Consider the following 20,686-nt stretch of genomic DNA (forward strand, 5'->3'; position numbering starts at 1 on the left):
CCCTCCTTCCTCTCTCCCCCCCTCCCCTCTGCCTTTCCTGCTAGCTCGGCCCCCGGCCCCCGCCCACGCCTCCGCCCACGCCTCCAGCCGGATACCGACAAGGTCCGAGCTCCGCAGTTTCCTAGGGGAGCCCCGGAAGAGTTCTTCGCGCCGCCGTTCTGGCTCGCTCTCGTCCCGGGTCGCGCTCTTCGCTTCCAGCCGGACGGCCAGCCGCTTCCCCGGCTTCTGGTGAGTGTGGGCCTGGGCCGGAGCAGGACAGGGGCCGGCCCGCGGCTCCCCTCCCCCCTCCCCTGCCTTGGGCTCCCCGGGGAAGCTCCCTCTTTGTTCCGGGGCCGGGCCCGTAGCCCGAATCCCGGCGCCCCGCCTCCGGGGCTTTCACCCCGGCTTGGGCCGTGCTGCCCCGGGCCGCCTCCGCCTCGTGAGCCGCGCGTGCCGAGCGCGCCCTCGGGGCCCGGAGCCGTCCCTCGGAGCGCGCCCGAGGGTGCTTGAAAGAGTCCGAGGCGCCAAAGTTCTCGGGAGTGCCCGGGAGGGACTTGCACCCGAGAAACCCGGCTCGGTTCTGTCGTCCCAGTTGGGTCGAAGGGGGAGCAGAAGAAAGAAATTGGCGCCAAACACAAAAAAAGGAGGGGGGGGACGGGGAGAAGCGAAAAGCCGAAGCCTCGAGGTGCTTTTTAAAGTCCCGGGGATGGTGCGCGCGCCTTCTCTGCAAGTTGTGCAGCCCGCGAAGCTGGCAAGCCGGGGGACTGCGGGGCAAATCGGGGCTCACACTTTGAGCTACTTGGCCCAGGGTCCAAATGAAAGTCGTGGCCTTGAACTTTTGCTCTCACTTTATATCAGGGATCCAAAATTTAAAACAAAACAAAACAACTGTTAGGGCGCTAAAACTGCACAATACCAGTTCTAGGGCTGTATCCCCGCGAGAGAAAAAGCAAAAAGGAAAAGGACCTCCGAGTACGAAAATATTGGTAACAGCTCTTTTTGTGGTAGCCAAGGATTGGAAATTGGGGGGATGGCTGAACAAGTTGTGCTGTAAGATCGTGATGGAATTACTGTTGTGTTGTCAGAAATGAGGAACAAAAAAAAAATTGATGAAAAGGGTTTCAGAAAAACTCGGAAAGACTTATAGGAACTGATGCAAAGTGAAATGAGCAGAACCAAGAGGCCATTGTGCCCAGTAACCTCAATATTGGACAACGATCAACTGTGAATGATTTAAGCTATTCTCTGCAATACAGTGATCCAAGATAATTCTGAAGGACTTAATGATGAAAAATGCTATTCACCTTCAAAGAAAGAATTGAAGGAGTCTGAATGCAGATCAAAGCATACTTTTTTAAACTTTTTTTTTTTTTTTTGGTTTGGTTTGGTTTTGCAAAATGGCTAATATGGAAATCTTTTTTACATGGTTTCACATGTATAATTGATATGTTTCTTAGGCAAAAAAGGGGGAAGGGAAGGAGAAAATTAGGAACTCAGAATTGGAAAAGGAAAAGAATGTTAAAATAATTAATTTGAAAAAAAAAATTTTAAATGGAAAAAAAAAAGTTTTAGTAACTGGTTTCCTTTGTAATCCTGTCTAGGCTTCACCAGAGTGCCCAGCAGATCCATGACACAGAAAAGGTAAAGATCCTGCCCTAAGAGCCACATGCTGTTAAGCTCCCTTTTCTGAGGCACTTCTCAACCAATCAGCAAACATTTACTGCACAGCCACTTGATGCAGACCACTGTATTAGCATCTGGGGGTATGTACATAGACAGCACAGTTCCCTTCTTCAACAAATTTACTATATAGTTAGGGAGATGAACAAGTTTGAGTAACCATATAAGGCTGTGAATGATTGTTAGTGTAGACACATGCTGGAGGTGTTGAGAAGTTGGAGAAATTAACTTTGGAGAAGCTTTCGCAGAGAAGGTGAGGTTTTATGATCCCAATGAAGAAGAGGAAACATTGATTTAAGCAGAGGGGAGAGGATGATATGAGCAAAGGCCAAAATGGAGACCGGAAGAAAACGAGCTTGATTAGAGCTGAGAGTTTGTGTGGAGAGCTTGGTTGGGGCCAAATTGTGAAGGGCCAGGAATGATGCCTGACTAGAGTTGGGACACTTAATGAGTTGATCATTTTTATCCTGCAGTGACATGATAGGCCTCTCCCCCGTTTCTCTCCCACCCCTAATCCTCCCTTTTTGAAGTAGACTAAGTAGAATTGTATAGGGCTGAGGACCATTAAAGACTTTCAGCTAGGAGATTTAGGAGAATTATTTTCAAGTAGAAAGAGTTAGCTGGAACTAGAGGCACTGGAAAGCTACTTGCTTCCTTTCTATTCAGGTTAGCTAAAAGAGGGATTTAAAGTAGCCACTAGCAAATCAGACTTCTCCAAAATCATGACAAAATAAAAACCTGAGTTGGGAAGTGATGAGCTCAGGATACCAGACTATGGAATTAATGAGATTTCTGAACTGGACAATGTTGGACTCTGTAACAAACCCCATATTCATGTAATTTGCCTACCTGTATATAGCACCTGTTTGTAGCCTGAGTTTCCTCATCCTGCCGTAAAGTGCAGTTCCTTGTACTAAAAGCAGCTGGCTGAATGTGATGTGACTCTTGACTCAAACTGAACTGGTACAGTTACAGCAGATAAAGAGGTAAAGACATACTGCAAAACATAGGCCAGAGAGGATGCTGGAATCTTGGTAGTAGGAGTAGAAGTGACCAGAAGTAATCACACATAGCCCCCAGACGGTCCTTTGTCCTTGGAATTTTTTCACACAGGTCAAACAAAAAAGTTAGACCTATTTTGAACATAATTGGGCTAATTATAAATATCGGAGGGTCATCAAAATTAGAATCTTATCCTAGTAACTCGCAGGTGTTTTGAACATGCTTGGATCTAATAATAGTAATAATAGCTAGCATTTATCTAGCGATTTAAGGTTTGCAAAGTACTTTACAATTATCATCTCACTTCATCCTGACAGCAACCCTGGGAGGTAGGTGCTACTCTCATCCCCGTTTTACAGCTGAGTAATGAAGCTGAGAGGTCACTCAGCTTGCCCAGGGTCACACAGCTAAGTGTCTGAGGCCAGATTTGAACTCTAGTCTTTCTGACTCTCATGTCCAGCACAAATCTCTGTTCCAGTGAAACAAATCAGTAGGCAAACTGCAACTCTCTTGTCTTTTTCTTATTTTCAGCATAGGTTTTAGTCATAGATTTCATTAAAACAGCTGAATGACCTTACCAAACATTAAGTTAAAGCGGTGCTTTGAATGACTCCTTTATAGAGCAAGTCTACTTTTATCACTATTCTTTCGGGAGCCTAATCCTCTTCCTTGGCTCTAATTCATGGTGTTTCTTTGTCTATTTCCCTCCTCTTAGAGCAGAGCATCTTCATGTTAGAAGAAGAGGATGTGCTTTGGTTCAGTCCGTATGTATACTTTGTATTTTAAGGATGAGGAAATTGATGCCCAGTTAAGCCAAGTGGCTTGTCTAAGGTTACATGGTTAGTATGTATGTGGTAGGAAGAGGAGGATTACAACTCAGGGCTGCTGCCTTCAAGGCACACTGTGCTGCCAACTTTTTACTTGGTGTCAGAAACTATATTTGGGTATATACGTGGGACTCTTGAATTTGGTTGACCTTCCTTACATCCCTGTGGTGAAAGGATTCTTATTCTGGCGTCTATGGACCTGCAAGGAGTCTGGGAGTAGATTTCAGAGGGTCCTTCAACTTGCGTAGGAGGAAAATGGCATCTTTATTTTAATATTAATTTCTTTTGTAATCCTCTGCATTTTATTGATTTTTTCTTTTTAAAAAGTTTATTTTTCAAATAATAGGTTTTTTTTTCAGTTAATTTTCTTTCACACTAGCCTCCCTTGAGCATATTTTTTAAAAAGAAAAGAAAAACCAAAGCTCTCAATACTTTGTATTTTGTGCATTTAAAAACATCATATGGACAAGGGGTCCAGAGGGGGCTGTGACATAAAAAAGGGTAAGAACACCTGCTGGGAGCAGCCTTCTCTGACTGACCCTAATTAAGTACTAACTGTGGGAGCATCCATCTGGGTGGAAATCAGTGTGCCAGAGGCTGTGGAAAATATAGACACATAACCTGTGTGAATATTCTCATATATATGGGACTTGCTCACAGTAACCTCCCTTGGGGTGTATCCCCAGTAGTGGGGTCAGAGGCTATGTGTGATTAATTTAATAAATGTTCTTGCCTAATTCCAAATTATTTTCGAGAAGAGTTGAACCAATTTATAGCTACATGGATGGTGTATTAGTTTACCAGTCTTCTCATTCCAACTAGTTTTTTTCAATTTCCACTGACCAAGTAACAAACATTCATATAAATCAACAGGACCAAAAGGAGATAAGTAAACAGACCAAACCAAAAACAATTAGAAATGATTTTCGGTGTTCATAAACTATTACTTACAATTGTAAGAAAACAAAAACACTCAAACGTGTTAATATTGACTTTAGCATGATAGTAACCAAATTCTTGTTTCTCTGACCCTGAAAAGGGCAGTATTTCTAAGGAGACTTTTCCATTAGTATTTATTTTATTTTATTTTTTATTTTTTTGGTGAGGCAATTGGGATTAAGTGACTTGCCCAGGGTCACACAGCTAGTAAGTGTCAACTGTCTGAGGTTGGATTTGAACTCAGGTCCTCCTGACTCCAATTCTGGAGCTCTACCCACTGCACCACCTAGCGGCCCCTAGTATTTATTTTACAACCTAGTTTGTCTCAATACATAAGCCTAAAACTGGTTTCATTGTATTACAAATTTTTTTCAAAAATTTTCATTCTCAATGTAGTTACCATTCAAATCATAATTTTATATATTTTTATATGTAATTATGCATTATATAATATATATATTTTCTGTATAAGAATATATATTTGCTTTTATATAATTACTTACATAAAACCATGAGTCCAAATTATAATTAATTTAAGATGTTCATATTAATTTTCACAATATAATAACCAAAATGCCCTGTTTGTAAAACTTCAAATTAGAGAAAATATTGAGAGGAAACTATAGGGCATAGGACAAGAACTGAGGCCCAGGAGCCCCGGGCTCCTGAGGCCTGGGCGTAAGTTCGAATTCTTCCAGGAATCATCTGGGTGACCCTGGCACAGTCCCATAAAGCTGTCTGGGTTGCAGATCCCCCGTCTATGACACGAAGTGCCTTCCAGCTCTGCCGTCCTGTGGGGTGTGATGGTTTATTTCCATCTGTGTTCCCTTTTGCTGTCTTCTGCATATTTGACTTTTGGAGTTTTGTTGCCTTTTTTCTGATCCGTAGTTGTAGTTGGTGTATAATCTGACTGTTTCATTTTTGAAAGCATTCATAATCCCAGGGAGGGCTGATTAGAATGCAGAGGACCAGGAATAAAGTACCAGGAGTTACTGAAGAAAGTCATTAGGTTTATTCTTCTTGTCCTTCAGGGATCCAGAGTTTGGGCATTTGTGTTAAATGATGTCAGACAGGGGTTGGTGAGGAAGTAACATGTGGCACCTGATAGGTCTCTGGATAGTTGCAGGATAATAGTTGATGCGTGCTGTGCCTGCGCTGTGCAAAAATGATAAGCACCTGATCCCCAGTGCCATGATTCTAGAGCAAGAGGTAGACCTTCCATGCCTCGGAACCCCTCAGTGAGTGTTGTTCAAACTTCCCCAAACCTGCACAAGTCTTCCCGGACTGCCAGCCTTCATCCTCGGAGTGTCTGAGAGGTGTTGGCATGAGTTTGTAGAGGCCCGGAGTAGGCAGACGTAGCATGGGCCTAAGTGTTTTCTAGGTCTGTAGTATAGCTTAGGTTGGGAAACGGTGTCTTCCTCCCTGCCAGTGCAGGGGGCAGCACTGTTGGTAGCTTCTGGACCCTCTTTAGCCCCAGCTGTTCTTAGCAGATGTGGAAGGTGCCCTTGGTGACCCGTTCTTCCTATCACTTGAACCTGCTAGAGAGCAACCAGTGCTCTCCTTCACTAGAGCTGGCCCTTGCTTAAAAGAAGGTATTGGCTGCCAGCAAAGTTGACGTAGAAAGAATATTTGCTGAGGAGTTAGGAGATTTACGTTTTATTCTTGGGTCTGCCACTAATGCTGTGTCACCTGGGGCACTCACATCACCTAAGAACATTTCTAGAGAGCTTTGCACTTTCTAAATTGCCTTCCTTACTACACCGTTGTGTATTGTTATTGCCATTTTAAGGATAAGGACACTGAGGCTGAGATTTTGTCCCTGGCCTGGAGCCGAGGATTTTTTTCCATACCACACCATGCAGCAGTTGAGCCCTCTTGGGCTTCAGTTTGCTCATCTGTAAACTGGGGAGGATTAGACTACAATTCTGCTATGGTTCCTTTGTAGTTTACAGCTATCATCCAAAGGAACTTGACTCTTTTAAGACAGTTTTTTAATTTTTTTTGTTTTTCGTTTTTAGGCAATTGGGGTTAAGTGACTTGCCCAGGGTCACACAGCTAGTAAGTGTCAAGTGTTTGGTCTGAGGTTAGATTTGAACTCAGGTCCTCCTGACTTCAGGGCTGTGCTCTATCCACTGCGCCACCTAGCTGCCCCTAAAACAGTTTTTTTAGAATTTAAAACTAATTTAAAGCAAACACTCAGTTTGAAAAGTAGGCTTTAATGTGGTTTTGTCACTTTGTAGCCAGAGAGACCAAGGCCAAGGTTGATCTCACTCATGGCTCTTTTCACCTTCCTTAGCTCCATCTGCTCTGTAGGTCCTTCCCCTTCCCCGCAAGGGGCACACAGGAGACCAGGTGATGGCAGCTGCTCTCCTGACAGCCAGGCCTCAGGTGAGCTCTGGTTCCCTCCGTCCTTCCCAAGATTCTGTTGCTGCTACCCGAGTGTTGGCTTGGCTTCGTCTGTCCGCATCTCTCCCCAGCACTGTGCCACCCAGGGGCTTGAGCCCCGGCTTCCTGCCCTAGGAGCCTGGGCTCTTCCTCCTGAGGGATGGACATGGGCTGGTACTCTTTCCATTTCAGAGGTGGGGAAAGTGAATTGTGGAAAGGTTGTGATTTGGCTGCGGTATCCTGATCAGTTAGTGGGAGGGCCAGAAATGGAACCCAGGCTCTCCTGGTTGCTAATTGGCTGCTCTTTCTCCTGTGCCATGCTCTGTGTGCCTCTTCCCTCCATTCTAACATCCACTTCTGCACATACCATGAGCTGCTAAACCTCACCCTTGCTGCCCGTGTACCTCATCCTGGAGCAGACTTCTGAGATTGTCCCTGGGGCAGCAGGAACCTGTTCTTTTAGGAGTTGGTGACATTTGAGGATGTGGCTGTGTATCTCTCAAAGGAGGAATGGGGGCTTCTGGACCCTGCTCAGAGGAGGCTCTACAGGGACGTGATGCTGGAGAATTATGGGAATGTGGCCTCGTTGGGTAAGAACCCCCCACCCACCGACCCACCCTCGCCTTCCATCCCAGCCCTGCAGTTGGATGTAGAAGAATCTCTTTCTTGACTTTCTCATTTGTTAATTACTGTGAACATAAGAATGTTCCTTAAAATGCTATGCAAATGTGAATTGTTACAATGACAATAACACTCCTAATCATAGGATTTTGTGTCTGGACAGGGACAGAACAAAACTTGTATTAGGCCAGTGTGGTGGGTAATTGCCCTCTCTGTGTGGACCTCCCTAAAGTTACATGTATTCTCCAGTATCCTCCCCCTTCTTTTTAAAAGCTGTTGTATCAGTAAAGGGGAAAATGGAGCATAAGCAAAAATGTAATAAGCGAATGTAAGTTAAATCTCAGTTCTACCTAATTGACTTCTTTTACCAAGTTTAACAGGGTCCTGGTTTTGTGCTTTGTTGTGTGTACTCGGAATGCTGCATGTAGTTCTGCTGAACACATCAGAGGTATGACATGGAGGGGCTAGTCCAAGGAAGGACAAAAACAGTGGCATTTTCTCCATCCTCATCCCCCAATAGCTCTCTGTGGCATCTGACACTGTTACCCACCCTCTTCTTCTGGAAGTGAACTATTCCCTGGCACAGGATTCTCCTGCTTCTCTGATCATTCTTTTTCTGTCTCTACTCATTCCTTTTTCCATCCCTCAATTTAGATAGCCCTGAAGATTCTGTCCTCAACCCTCCCTTATTCTCTCTACTTTCTCTTCCTTGGAAATCTCCTCTACTCCTATTGCTGTCCATGCACATCTCTGCTTTCATTTCGTCCAGTTCCCAGCTGCTGTGTAGTCATTTTCACCTGGGTTTCCACTTGTTCATCTATAATCCACATATTTCAAACAACCCATCATTTTTCTCCCTCAGACCATCTCTTTCTGACCCCATTTGTATGTCTCTCTTCTTTATCTAGGTCCTCCCCCCCCCCCAAATCTAGTCATTCACCAAGTTGTATTGATTCTTTCTTCACAAACTCTTTCCCACCTGCTCCTTTCAAAGGATTGGGTTTCCTAACTGAGCTTCCTGCCTCTGGTTCACTTTCCTTACTAGTTTATCCTTTCTTCCTAGAAGCCATGTGCATCATGTCATTCCCATGCTCAAAAACCTTTGATGACTCCCCATTGCTTACAGGTAAAAGTCTAAAGTCTGCATGGGGGCAGGGCAGCTTCCCAGTCTGACCTTCCTCTTATCTTCTTGCCCTTCCACAAATCCCGTGAGGAAGCCAAACAGGATTACTTGCCATCCCCCCAAATCCTAGGCCATTCCCTCCTGCCTCCATTCCTTTGCTTAGGCTGTTCCCATCCTCAGACCCACCTCTGACTGTCGACCTCCCAATCAGCCTTCAAAATCCAGATCCATTCCTGATGATCCCAGCCAGAAGTTATTTCTCCCTCTTCGGAATTCCTGTAGTATCTTTTGTCTCTGTCACTCCTCTGACAATGCATGCTGCCTTGTATTGTGGTTATTTGTGCATACATTTAAATTCTAATATTAGGCTTGTGAGTAGCTGAGATGCAGGGACTGTGTCGTCTACGTTAGCACAGTGTTTGAATGTAGTAGTTAGTCAGATGGTATTGGGTGAAGTTGTATCATGTAAGTCTTCAAAGACTTGAGGGCAAGAGGAGATATTTGCAGGGTTCTACAGTCAAAGGAGCACAGACCCGGGGTATGTACGGCCTCTTTTACCAGACCTGCTACATTTCATGGTTGGCAAGTCATCTTGGGAGAAACAGAAGTGTTCTTTACTTGCCGGTAGTGAAATAGCATTATAACAAGCCTGATTACACCAATGGCAAAAGTAACATGGGAATTTTGACTTCCTTAAACTATGTCTTCTTTGATTTGTCCCGAATCACAGAATTTCAGACTTTAGGGAAGCCAGATTTTAAAACCTTTGCTCATACTTGCTTCTCCATGGTCTTCTCTATGAGACTGGCGTAATGGCATCTTTTGAATATAAAGAAGCTGGTTCTTCATCTGTCTCTGAGATCTGTGAAGCAACTCAGTCAGATTTAAGTTCAGAGATCAGAAATTTTCAGCCCAAGCGCAGAGCATTTCTGCTCCCTAGTGTTGATCTGTCTGTCCTGTGCACAGATAGGAATAGGCAACTTCCTGAAGCTTGCCCTTCAACTGTGCCCTTCCCATCTTTGAGAGGCCCATAGCTTCCCAGGGTCCAGGTACAGAGATGAGCCAGTCTTCAGGCATTTCCTATCTTCCTGCCAAGGGGAGGTTGGAGAAACTAGTCCTTCCATTCTAGATCAGTGCCTTCTTCAGATCTTCTACCCCAGGGGTGGGGAACCTGTGGTCTCAAGGCCACATGTGGCCTTCTAACTCCTTAGGTACAGCCTTTTGACAGAGTCCAAGTTTTACAGAACAAATCCTTTTATTAAGGAGATTTGTTCTGTGAAGTTTGGACTCAGTCAAAAGGCGGCACTTGTGGACCTAGAGGGCCACGTGTGGCCTTGAGGCCACAGGTTCCCCGCCCCTGGTCTGTCTCAAGCCCATGCCGCATCATCCTGCCTTTCTACTCAGGATATACATGTTGAAGGAACATGAGGTTCAAAGAGATCCTGTCTCACACTCTCTCTGCAAATGTACCAGTCTATGGAATTTTCCTTTCCTTTCACTATTACCTGAACACAGTGACTGATTTCCGAATCCTCTTTGCTAAGCCACTGTCCACCTTCTCTTCTCATGAGCAGGAGTTCCAGTTTCCAAACCTGACTTGATATCTCAGCTGGAACAAACGGATCTACCACTGGTCCCACATCTGCCCCAAACTGAGATTGAAGACCTCTTTGATGGTGAGTGAGGCAAAAGGAATCAAAAATATGGGTCTCAAGGGCAGCAAGAAGGGTTTGTTTGTTTCTCTATTGGATAGGAAGATTCCTAAGTGTCAGAAGAAAGGCTGTGGGAGCTGGCATGAGTGAGAGGTTTCTCTTATCCTCTCTTTACACTTGTCCGTTCCCTCAGTCCCACTGCTTGGTTCCCCATACTGCCTGCCTTTGCTGAGCTCTCTGTCTTTTTACCTTTAGCCAATGTTATTCCCATATTACACTAAGTTTGTGCTTGGAGAGGCAGCAGGGCATGGTGGATAGGGTGCTGTGCTTGCAGGCAGAAACACTTCATAGCCATCTGACCCTGGGCAAACAAATCACTGAACCTCCCTGAGCCTCATTTCCTCATCTGTAAAACAGGACTAAAACTAGTGCCTGTCTCCTGGGGGTTGTTTGAGAATCAACTGAGCTAACATAGGTAAAGGGATGGAGACCGGACCTGGGCTTTCACCAGTACAGGGAGCTTGTGGTGAGGACCTCCTTCCAGGGCACGTTGGCGCTTGCTCTGCAACTTACCGTCATGGGGAGTTGCCCAGAGCCCTATGGTTAAGTGACTTGCCCAGAGTCACAACCAGTATGTACCAAAGGTAGAACTTTGATCTTCCAGGCTCTAATACCAGCTCTCTAGCCACCGTCACACTTTCTTTCAGTGTATATAAAACACAACACTTGGCAAAGCTTAAAGTGTTATAGAAATGTCAACTTAATTTGTTAAGACTCTTCTGGAAATAAAACTCCTTTATCATAAAACTTTTAGGAAAACCAGTACAAAATTCTTCATTAAGTCACATGGAGCGGTGTTAGCGTATGACCTCTGGCTCAGCAAAACTGGTACCAACTTCGTTCACTTTGTGAAGCTTTGCTAGTTTAGATCTAATCCTAGACCCTAGAGCTGGGAGATCACCAATATCAAGTGCTTCCATTTTACAGAATAAGAAACTGAGGCCTAGAGAAGTTAGATAGGCATCTGGATAGAGCACTGGGCCTGGAGTCGGGAAGTTCTGAGTTCAGATCCAGCCTCAGGTGCTTACTAGTTGTTTGACCCTGGGCAAGTTGTTTAACCCTCATCTGCTTCTGTTTCCTCATCTGTAAAATGGCGCTAATAACAACATCTCCCCCTCCCAGAGATGTTGTGAAGATCAAATGCCTGTCACTACTAAAGTAGGTGTTATATAAATGCTTATTCCTCTCCTCTTGAGTAACCTCTCTCAGGTTACTTGCTGCACACAGGTAGCAGTGGCAGAGCCAAAACTCTAACTAGCCAGCTCCTCTCACTTCAAATCCAGGCCTCTTTCCACTGTATCCTTCCATACCATAGAAATAGGCTGCAGGTTCATGGACCAAGTGGGTTAGATACCACTGTGAAACCTATGCTTGGAGAGGCTTGGGGTAAAGTTCCAGTCTTAGCCAAGTTCTAAGTCCGTTGGGAGACGCCTTCAGAAGGAGGCAGGTATACTCTCGTAGCTACTGATCCCTTAGGGAAAGGCTTCATTACTCTTGTCAGGGAGAGGGAGCTAGGCAGGCCTTGAACAGAAGAGACAGAAGGAAGCCCTAGAGACTGGTCGTCAGGGAATCCTGAGAACCCGTTAGGGGGATTTATCTTAGTTGGGGAGCTTGTACATTTGGATTGGCAGGGAGGGGCATTCCATTAGTGAGAAGAAGCATTAAAATATTTATTTATTTATTTCCTGGTATGAGACTAAAGAGCATAATATGACTCTCCCCTTTTGAAGGTTAGGGTTGGGTATGTGTCTTAAAATTTGTTTGTGGGCCTGTGAATGTTGTCTTCCCCCTTTATTACTTAAAGGATATTTTAAAATATTCTCTAGGGTTTGGGCAACTAGCCAGTGGTACATTGCTAGGGATTTCATTCTCTTCTAAGGCATTAGGCGAAAGATGGAAAGAATTTGGACTGACTTGGTTTAGTGGATAGGATGCTGACCTGGGAGTCAAGAAGACCTGGGTGTGTATCTTATAAACCTGAATTTCATTGGGCAGCTAGGTGGCACAGAGGTCTAGAGTCTAGAGAAGCTAGGTCTAGGGTCAGGGAGATCCTGAGTTCAAATGTGGCCTCAGATACTCACTAGCTGTATGACCCTGGGCATGTCTCTGAACCATGGTCTGCCTCAGTTTCCTCAACTGCAAAATGGAGATATTAAGAACAGCCTCCCCCAACTCCCGCCCTGTGTTGTGGTGAGGATCAAATGAGATAATAGTTGTAAAGCACTTAACACAGTGCCCGGAACATAGTAGGTGAACTATGAATGCTATCATTATTATTATATATTGCCTCTGCTACCTACTAACTGTATGATCCTAGCAAAGTCACATACCCTCTTGAGCTCACAAAATGAGTGGGTTAGGCTTGATAGCCTCTGGGTTCTCTAACAACTTGTTTCTTGGCTAGGAAACGTTAAGGATTTGCAGGCCCACTGTGGCTGTAAATGACAGGATAACGACCAGATCCAGAGGCCTTTATTCAGGCCTTTGATGCGGTCTACCACCCCTTTATTCTAAACAGATATTGTCCCATCCCTTGGTTTCCCAGAAAACTTAGGTTTCTCTGACCTTTCTATGCACTTGTCTGTCTCGACCTTCACTCTCTCTCTCTCTGCCCTCCCCCCATCTTTCCCATGCTTCTCTGGCTTTCACACCTAGCCCTGTCTTTTCAACTCTTGTCTCCTTGGCAGGCTCATTTATTCCATCCCTTCAGCTTTGTTTCTTTGCGTGGTAGTTGCAGACCTCATTTGGTCACTGTTTGCTCAGAGTGCGTGGAGAAGACCCTCAGGGTCTTCCCCTCCCAGATTGGTGGTGGTGGTGGTTGCTGTTTTGGACTAGGTAAAAGAGGCCATTCTTTGCCACTTTTCTTACCCAGACTTAATCACTGAATGGGATTCACCTCAGTCAAACTGAGACCTGGGAAATACCTTATCTTAAAAAGGCCAAGGTCTCCCGCTGCATCCAGGGCCATCTCCAGTCATCCTGATCTATATCTCGCCACTGATCCCAGATGGCTCAGGAGGAGAGAGTGAAGCTGGTGCCTTTGCACAGACCTGCCTCACTTAAATCCAATTCACTTGCAAGTCATGACATCTCCTTCCTGTTGTTATGATCCTCTTTGGGAACAAAGAACAAATGATCTGTGAGTAGTACCCAACTGCCCCACTGGAGACCCAACTGGCCAGTTCCAGTTGGGCAACGCAGCTCCCTCTCTCCCTCAGTCCCTTCCTTTCTCCCTTTCTCCCTCCCTCCCTCCTTTCCTTCCTTCCTTCCTTCCTTCCCTCCCTCCCTCCCTCTCTTCTCTTCTTCCCCTCTCTCCCTTCTCTCCCTTCCTTTCTCCCTCCCTCTTCTACCTCTGGCTACATAGGGAATCATACCCTTACCTGTGGGTGTTCTGCCTAAAGGAATATAAATTTTGATCACTGAAACCTCGCAAGATGTCTTGGGGTTTATGGACTATTTTCTTTTAAGGGCCATGCCATAAACCCAAATCACTCTGGCTCTCATTGATTGGCCAACAATAGGTCCCAGCCCAAGCCTTACTTGGTCATTGTTTGGGTTCTGAGTGAATGTAAATAGCATTTTTTTCTGTTTCAGTCAGAAACCCTGAGAGTCTTCCCTTCCCAGACTGATTTTTTTTTTTTGTGGACTAGGTAAGAGAGGCCATTTTTTGTCTCATCTCTACTTAAGTCTTAATCACTGAATAGGTGTTGCCTCAGACAAACTGAGACCTGGGAAAGACCTTAGCTAAAAAGGCTGAGGTGTCCGCTGTGTCTGGGGACATCTCCAGTTGTCCTGATCTATATCTGTGGACCCAGATGGTTCAGGAGGAGAGAGTGAGGCTTTGCACAGCTCTCCCTTACTTAAATTCAATTCCCTTGCAAGTCTTGACGTTTCCTTCCTGATGTCGTCTTCCAAGGACAAACAACAACAAACTTTCATATCTTTATCTCTAGCCCTGGGGAGATTCTCTTCTGAGCTCCAGACTTTCACTGTTAATTATCTATAAGACATTTCTGCTTTGTCCAGCCACCTGATTTTTTTTGCAGTAGCCTTCCATTCCCTTCCCTCTCCAAGCCTTCCTTCATACTGCTGTCAGAATAGTTCTTCTGTATCAGTCCCCTGCCTAAAGATCTTCACTGATTCTCTGTGTCTAACCAAAGTTCCAGCTCTTTGACTTGACATTCAAGGCCCTCCACAATCTGACTGTCCCCTGCCAGACACTTGATAGTAGCACACTCAAGCCTCCTTCCCTCTTGATTGAAAATCTCTTGATTTTCATACCCACTCTTTAAAGCCCAGCTCACATGCCACCTCCACCATTAAGCCTTCTCTGATCTCCCCAGTAAGGAACAACTTTATATCCCTTGAACTTCACAAAGCATTTGTCTTCATGCTTCTCTAATGCACTTCGAGTAAATTATTTGCATTATAAATATTTATGTGTCCCATTCCCTTGCTCTGCTGAAGATTCCAAGAGGACAAGGATTATGTCTTACTCAAATTTCCTGTCTCCAGAACCCTGCACAATACTGTGCATATAGAAGTTACTCAGTAAATGTTTGCTGAATTGAACTGGTTCTCCATCCCATTTTTGAGATTGTCCTAACAGAATGGGAGATCCCCTGGCTCTCCTCGTGACTATCACCAACAAACTGTGATTCTGAGCAAGTTACTTACGGTCTCTAAGCTTCAGTTTCCTCAGTTGGAGACGATGTAATTTCTGAAGTCTTAAGTTCTGTATTTCTCTGAAATGCTGTAGCAGTGAGTTGTAAGCCAAGCCACTGAGGAAAGTGATTCATAGCATCATAGATTTACGGTTAGAAGGGGTGAGGCCTAAGAGGCATCTCGGCCAGCTGTCTGATTTTGCCCACGAGGAAACCGAGGCGCAGAGAGATTCGGTGACTTGTCCAAGGTCACACAGGTGGCAAAGTAGAATTTGAATCTAGGTCCACTGAGTCTAGATCAAGTGCCCTTTCCATTGTGCCATGCTGTGCTTGGATGGGAATGGCCCAGATACTCCTCTAGTTTACTCTTAGCATTCCTAAACATTACTCAGGCTTTAACAGAATCAAATCAATTCTTGTTTTGGCAGAGAAATTAGATATTACCTTCATCATGTCTTCCAAACGTCCATCTGACGGTAGTGGCCCTTCCGAGAAAAAAGCCCAGCGCAAATCTATCTCTTTGGAAAAGAAAATAGAGATAATCAAGCGAGTAGAAGCTGGAGAGATGAAGAGTGAGGTGGCCCGTTCATTTGGCTTGGCACAGTCAACCTTAAAATCCATTTTAAACCAAGCCGATAGAGTGAAGGCTTCCGTGCACAATTCCAGTAATCTCACTGCTGCCAAAGTGACCCGAATCCGAAGTAGTGTCATGGAGAAAATGGAGAACATGTTAAGTATTTGGGTAGACAACATGATGCAGCATCACATGCCTCTGAGCCAGGCGTTAATAATGCAGAAGGCTCTGAGTCTCTTTGATCATTTGAAAGCACAGGCAGGTGAGGAAACCAGTAAAACATTTGTGGCTTCCCGTGGATGGTTCGAGAAGTTCAAGAAGCGAAATAAAATTAATAGCATTCGCATCATGGGGGAATCTTCCAGTGCCGATACTAAGGCTGCAGCAGAATTTCCTGCAGTGCTGAAGGCTGTTGTTGAGAGAGGGAACTATTCTCCAAATTTAGTTTTTAATATGAGCGAGACAGGGCTATTTTGGAAACGCTTGCCTTCCAGAGCTCTCTCCCAAGAACAGAAGGATGTTGCTGATAGCTGTAAGGCCGCTAAAGACCGTCTGACCATTCTGCTAGGCAGCAATGCGTCAGGAAACATCAAGTTGAAGCCTCTCCTTGTCTACCATTCCGAGACTCCTAAACATATGAGAGGTTTTTCTAAACTTAATCTGCCTGTTATCTGGAAATCCAACAGGAAGGCCTGGGTGACAGTGGACCTGTTTAATGACTGGCTTGTTAATCATTTTTGTCCTGTGGTTCAGTGTTATTGCACAGAATATGGTTATGAACCCAAAGCGTTATTGGTCTTAGATGGTTCCATGGGCAGCCTGAGCAATTTTGACTCACTTCAGACCTGTATTCCCATCGAGGTCTTGTTTCTTCCCCCAAACACAGCCTCACTTCTGCAACCCATGGACCAGGGTGTCTTTGCGGTGTTTAAAGCATACTACCTCAGGTGTGCTTTTAGTCAGCTGCTTGAGGTTAACAGTAATGATAAGCAACTTTCAATTGGGAAAATTTGGAAGGATTACAACATTATGAAGGCAATTGACAACATCAAAATAGCCTGGGCAGAAGTGAATAGCCATTGCCTAAGTGGTGTTTGGCGAAAGGTGTGGCCCGATTTAGCAGATGATTTCTTTGAGGTAGAGTCAGAAATTTTGGCCATTACCACAGAGGTTGCCCACGTGGCAAAGCTAGTAGGCTTTGAGGAGGTCACCCTCGATGCCGTGCAGGAGCTGTTGGATATCTCTGGAGACACAACGAATGAAGACTTGCAGGAGTCACCTGACCAGTGCTTCACGGAGGAAAAAGTCGACATCGGGGATGACAGCAAGGAAGCTGGCCCCGAGCGAATGTTAACGACCCAGGTTCTGTCCGATTGCTTGGCCGAGGTCTCTCACGCCTTGGAGGTTTTGTCAGAGAATGATCCTGACTGTGAACGGAGCTGTTCGGTGAAGCGGACAGTTTTACAGGCTCTGGACTGCTACTCAGAGATGCTTCAGGACAGAAAGAAGGCTCGCCCGGCTAGCTTGGAAGTTTTCCTAATGAAACCTAGCCCTCAGCCACAAGAGTCACAGCCAGGCCCATCTGCCACCCTGTGCAGCTCATGGCCCCTCAGCTAAATACTCCGGCCAATGCAGGGAAACAAGGCCAGAGTAAAAGCTGCTTTATTGATTGTGTGTGTGTGTGTGTGTGTGTTTAGTGAGTTGTACATTTTGAAAGTCTATGTTAAATTTAAGACCTTGTGTTAATGTGTTTTTGTACAGCACATATTGTTTTGGAATTAAATGATGTTGGCATATCATAATTCCCTAAATTCTGGGATAGGATACTATCTATGTACAGAGCTGTACAAACTGAAGTTTTCCCTGGCCTTCCAGGCTAAAGCTTTTGCTCCTGGATGGTGTGGTTGGTTGCTGAGACCTATAATTCTGGTTTTTTCCAAAACAGACAGTGATCTTAGAAGCTGAGATTAGCCCACTTAGGAAAACTGAATTACTCCTATTTTTCTAGCTATACATAAAGACTACGAGAAAAGAGACCATTTTGAGGGTTGGGGTGGGTGGGGTGGGGACTGGGCCTGTGAGCATATTGGTCTAGGGAACTCCTTCTACTAATGTCAAGTGACTTGCCCAGGATCACACAAGCCAGTATGTGCCAAAGGTAAAATTAGAACCCAGGGCTTCTAGGCTTTAAGGCCAGTTCTCTATCCACTGGCACCATTTGAAGCAAGATAACCACATGCATCTTGATATAATAGGTACTTGAATAAGCTTCAACTAGATTTCTCTTACTTTTAGTCACTTTAACAAAAATTTTGAATATCCCTATCCTCCTCTGGAAAACCCTGTAACTTCCAAGTACCTCTTTATGGCTCTCAGCCAAGTACCTCATTTGTTCATTGATTGAATATAGAGTGACTGAGTGCTTCTGCATCTCCTGCAATTCCTTTGAGCTTCCAGAGTCATCTGTGGAAAGCGGTTGTGGGAGCAAAATTGTCTCTGTCCTTTCCCTGGGTCATATCCACCGAAGACTCAAATGGTGATTCGGCCACCCTAATTCCCATGAATTGTATATTCCCTGAGTTGGGGAGAAATTGATCAAAGAGCAAACTGTGGAATACCTTGGGGTCCTGCTAGGTCCTCCTTGGATTTCTGCTCTTAACGCCCCTTCCATTCTGCGGGAGCTCAGGGCGGCCTTAATGATTCTTTACATAAGAATAATGACTTATCAAGCCCCTTTGCTGGGAAAAACATTTGCCCATCACCTGGCTGCCCCGATAGCCACTCTTCAAATAATCATTTTCTGTGGAATATCAGACATTGCTAAGTAGCAACATTTTCCATTGCCTCGAATGTTTCAGTCTCCAGCAATGGCATTTCAAGCTTTGTAACAGTTTATTAAAAGCCTATTAATCAGCATTATGTGGTATGAGAAGATGTGGATTTGAGGCCAGGTTCCACCACTTGTTACGGGTTGCCATCAATGTAGCCTTTTCAATCCTTGGCGTCTTGACTGTTAAAATGGGAATATTACTTGTCCAACCTACCTCACACTTTGAAAATGAACATGTAGAAATGTGAGCTGCTATTGTTACTGTACCTTAAAAGTTCAAAGCCAATAAATCAATAAACAAACCTTTGTTAAGCACCTAGCTTGTGCCAAGCACTGTTTGATGTCGTCTTGCATCGTTCTGGCGTCCCCTGACCTGGTTCTGCTTTTCATAATTCTTCACGATGCGGGTAGTGGTGTGAATGGATTCAGAATCTAAAGCCTAGATTGTGGAGCTTACTAGCTATTTCACCAGTCAGCTTGTCTGAGCTTTGATTTCCCCATCTGTAAAATGAAGATAATACCTGCAAAATTTATCTCACAGTATTCTTGTGAGGGAAGCCTTTTGCAAATGGTAGAACTTTACACAAACACGTCCTGTTATTTGTCACAGTGAAGGCTCATTACAGAGTTGATCTGTATTTCTGGGCAAAGATATTTAGTGAAAAGGCGAACCCAAGTCTTATGTGACCTCTAAAAGCAGCACTGGACTCCAGTGAAAGTGCCCCAGTGATAGTCTTGGGGAAGGGGGGTGGCGGGGAGCATTTACTGCCCCATAGTAATAAACTCTAATATGCAAGAAGCAGAAAAGCTAGCTGGACCAGCAGATGCAACATGGATTCCCTGAGCAGTTTTCTGATGTTCACATAACTGGTCTTGTGATGCTTCGCCAGATTGTGAGTGCTGTAGCAAACAAAGCCCCCTTTGATTTGAACAAAACCTTGCTTTTCTGAAGTGCAAAAATTAAAATACATTGGGTTAGAAAATTCATCTGGCAAAGTGCTCTGTGGTTAATGCAGCTGTGTATCCATCAACCTGTCTTCTCACAAAGGATGTGACAGTGACACAGTATACTACTCTTTCAAGAAAGTCAAAAGTCCAGGATCTTTCTCTTGAGGTTAGTACTACTTCAGTCCTAGGTTTCTTTTATGGTGGTGGTTTTTTTTAAGGGGGCAAAATAATAGAATTGAGTACTACAATTTCTATATGGTGCTCAGAAAAGTAGATCTGATAGAGGGGAATGTGGCTGTACCTAACTTTTTTTTTTTTAATTTTGCTAGGCGATGGGGTTAAATGACTTGCCTAAGGTCACACAGCTAGTTAAGTGTTACGTTTCTGAGACCGGATTTGAACTCAGGTCCTCCTGACTCCAAGGCCGGAGCTCTATCCACTGCACCACCTAGCTGCCCCTATACCTAATTTTTTAAAACCTTAGAAAACGTGATTTGTACAATATTAGTAAATTTTAGGTGATATGATAACGGTTACATAAACATTCTTTTTTCCAAGTTAATCAGATGTGAGGGATTTGAGAAGACAATTGGAGACACAGAAATCTCCCTCTATATTTAGTGCACTACTGCAGAGGGCATCCCAAGCGCTAAAACTTTGCTAAGAAAAAGGCCAAAGATTTTTAAATGTCATACAGACCTGAAGAACGAAAAATGAAAACGTGCTGATAACTTGTTTGTTATTAGTTTTGTCAAACCTATTTTCTATTATGGTGGCATTTTGGGGGGAGGGAGGTGTGATACTTGGGATGTGGTTAGGAGCAATGCAGTCACAGAAGTCTAAACCAGGGGTGGGGAGCCTGAGGCCTCGAGGCTACATGTGGCCCTCTAGGTCCTCAAGTGGGGCCCTTTGATTCCAAACTTCACAGAACAAATCCCTTCAATAAAAGGATTTGTTCTGTAAAACTTGGACTCAGTCAAAAGGCTGCACCTGAGGACCTAGAAGGCCACATGTGGCCTCGAGGCTGCAGGTTCCCCAGCATTTTGACGGCAGAGACAGACTTATCCATAATGGTTTAGACCAGGGATAAGGAATTGGCCCAAATTGTGATTGTATTTTACCCCGTTGATGCTGAATGCCTGACTTCTGAATAAATGGGGTATTAGAGATCACATTTGGTATGTGGGCTTCCCTGCTTCCTTCTGCTACTTGAGATCCTAGGTTTTGCAATAGGGATCTTATTTCTTCTGTCCAATATGACAATCTCTTGGGCCAGCTTTGATCTGTGGTTTCCTCTTGTGTGATTTTTTTTTTCAGGTTGGAGTTCAGATTGTCTACCCTTTCCTGATTGGTGGTAGACAGTTTCCCAGTTCCGCTCTACCTATAACAAACCCTTTTATAA

General features: G+C 44.6%; 1 protein-coding gene across 5 annotated transcripts; it reads left to right on the top strand.

Annotated features, from left to right (window-relative positions):
- The first annotated feature begins 45 nt into the window (after positions 1 to 45).
- On the top strand, positions 46 to 18,655 carry LOC114030262 (tigger transposable element-derived protein 1-like). 5 transcript variants are annotated; one of them, XM_027845065.1, is made up of 7 exons: positions 46 to 228; positions 1,581 to 1,620; positions 3,377 to 3,425; positions 6,724 to 6,815; positions 7,276 to 7,402; positions 10,131 to 10,232; positions 15,361 to 18,655. In XM_027845065.1, the coding sequence occupies exons 4-7, from the start codon at positions 6,783 to 6,785 to the stop codon at positions 17,121 to 17,123; spliced, it is 2,025 nt and encodes a 674-aa protein (XP_027700866.1). In that variant the 5' UTR covers positions 46 to 228; positions 1,581 to 1,620; positions 3,377 to 3,425; positions 6,724 to 6,782; the 3' UTR covers positions 17,124 to 18,655. The 5 variants fall into 5 exon arrangements, with proteins under 5 accessions (XP_027700866.1, XP_027700865.1, XP_027700867.1 ...); XM_027845064.1 differs by lacking the exon at positions 3,377 to 3,425; XM_027845066.1 differs by lacking the exons at positions 46 to 228; positions 1,581 to 1,620; positions 3,377 to 3,425 and adding an exon at positions 1,637 to 1,742.
- Positions 18,656 to 20,686: the final 2,031 nt, after the last annotated feature.

The sequence above is a fragment of the Vombatus ursinus genome, unplaced genomic scaffold (assembly GCF_900497805.2).
Source record: "Vombatus ursinus unplaced genomic scaffold, bare-nosed wombat genome assembly UNPS02014951.1, whole genome shotgun sequence".
Taxonomy (NCBI): Eukaryota; Metazoa; Chordata; class Mammalia; order Diprotodontia; family Vombatidae; genus Vombatus; species Vombatus ursinus.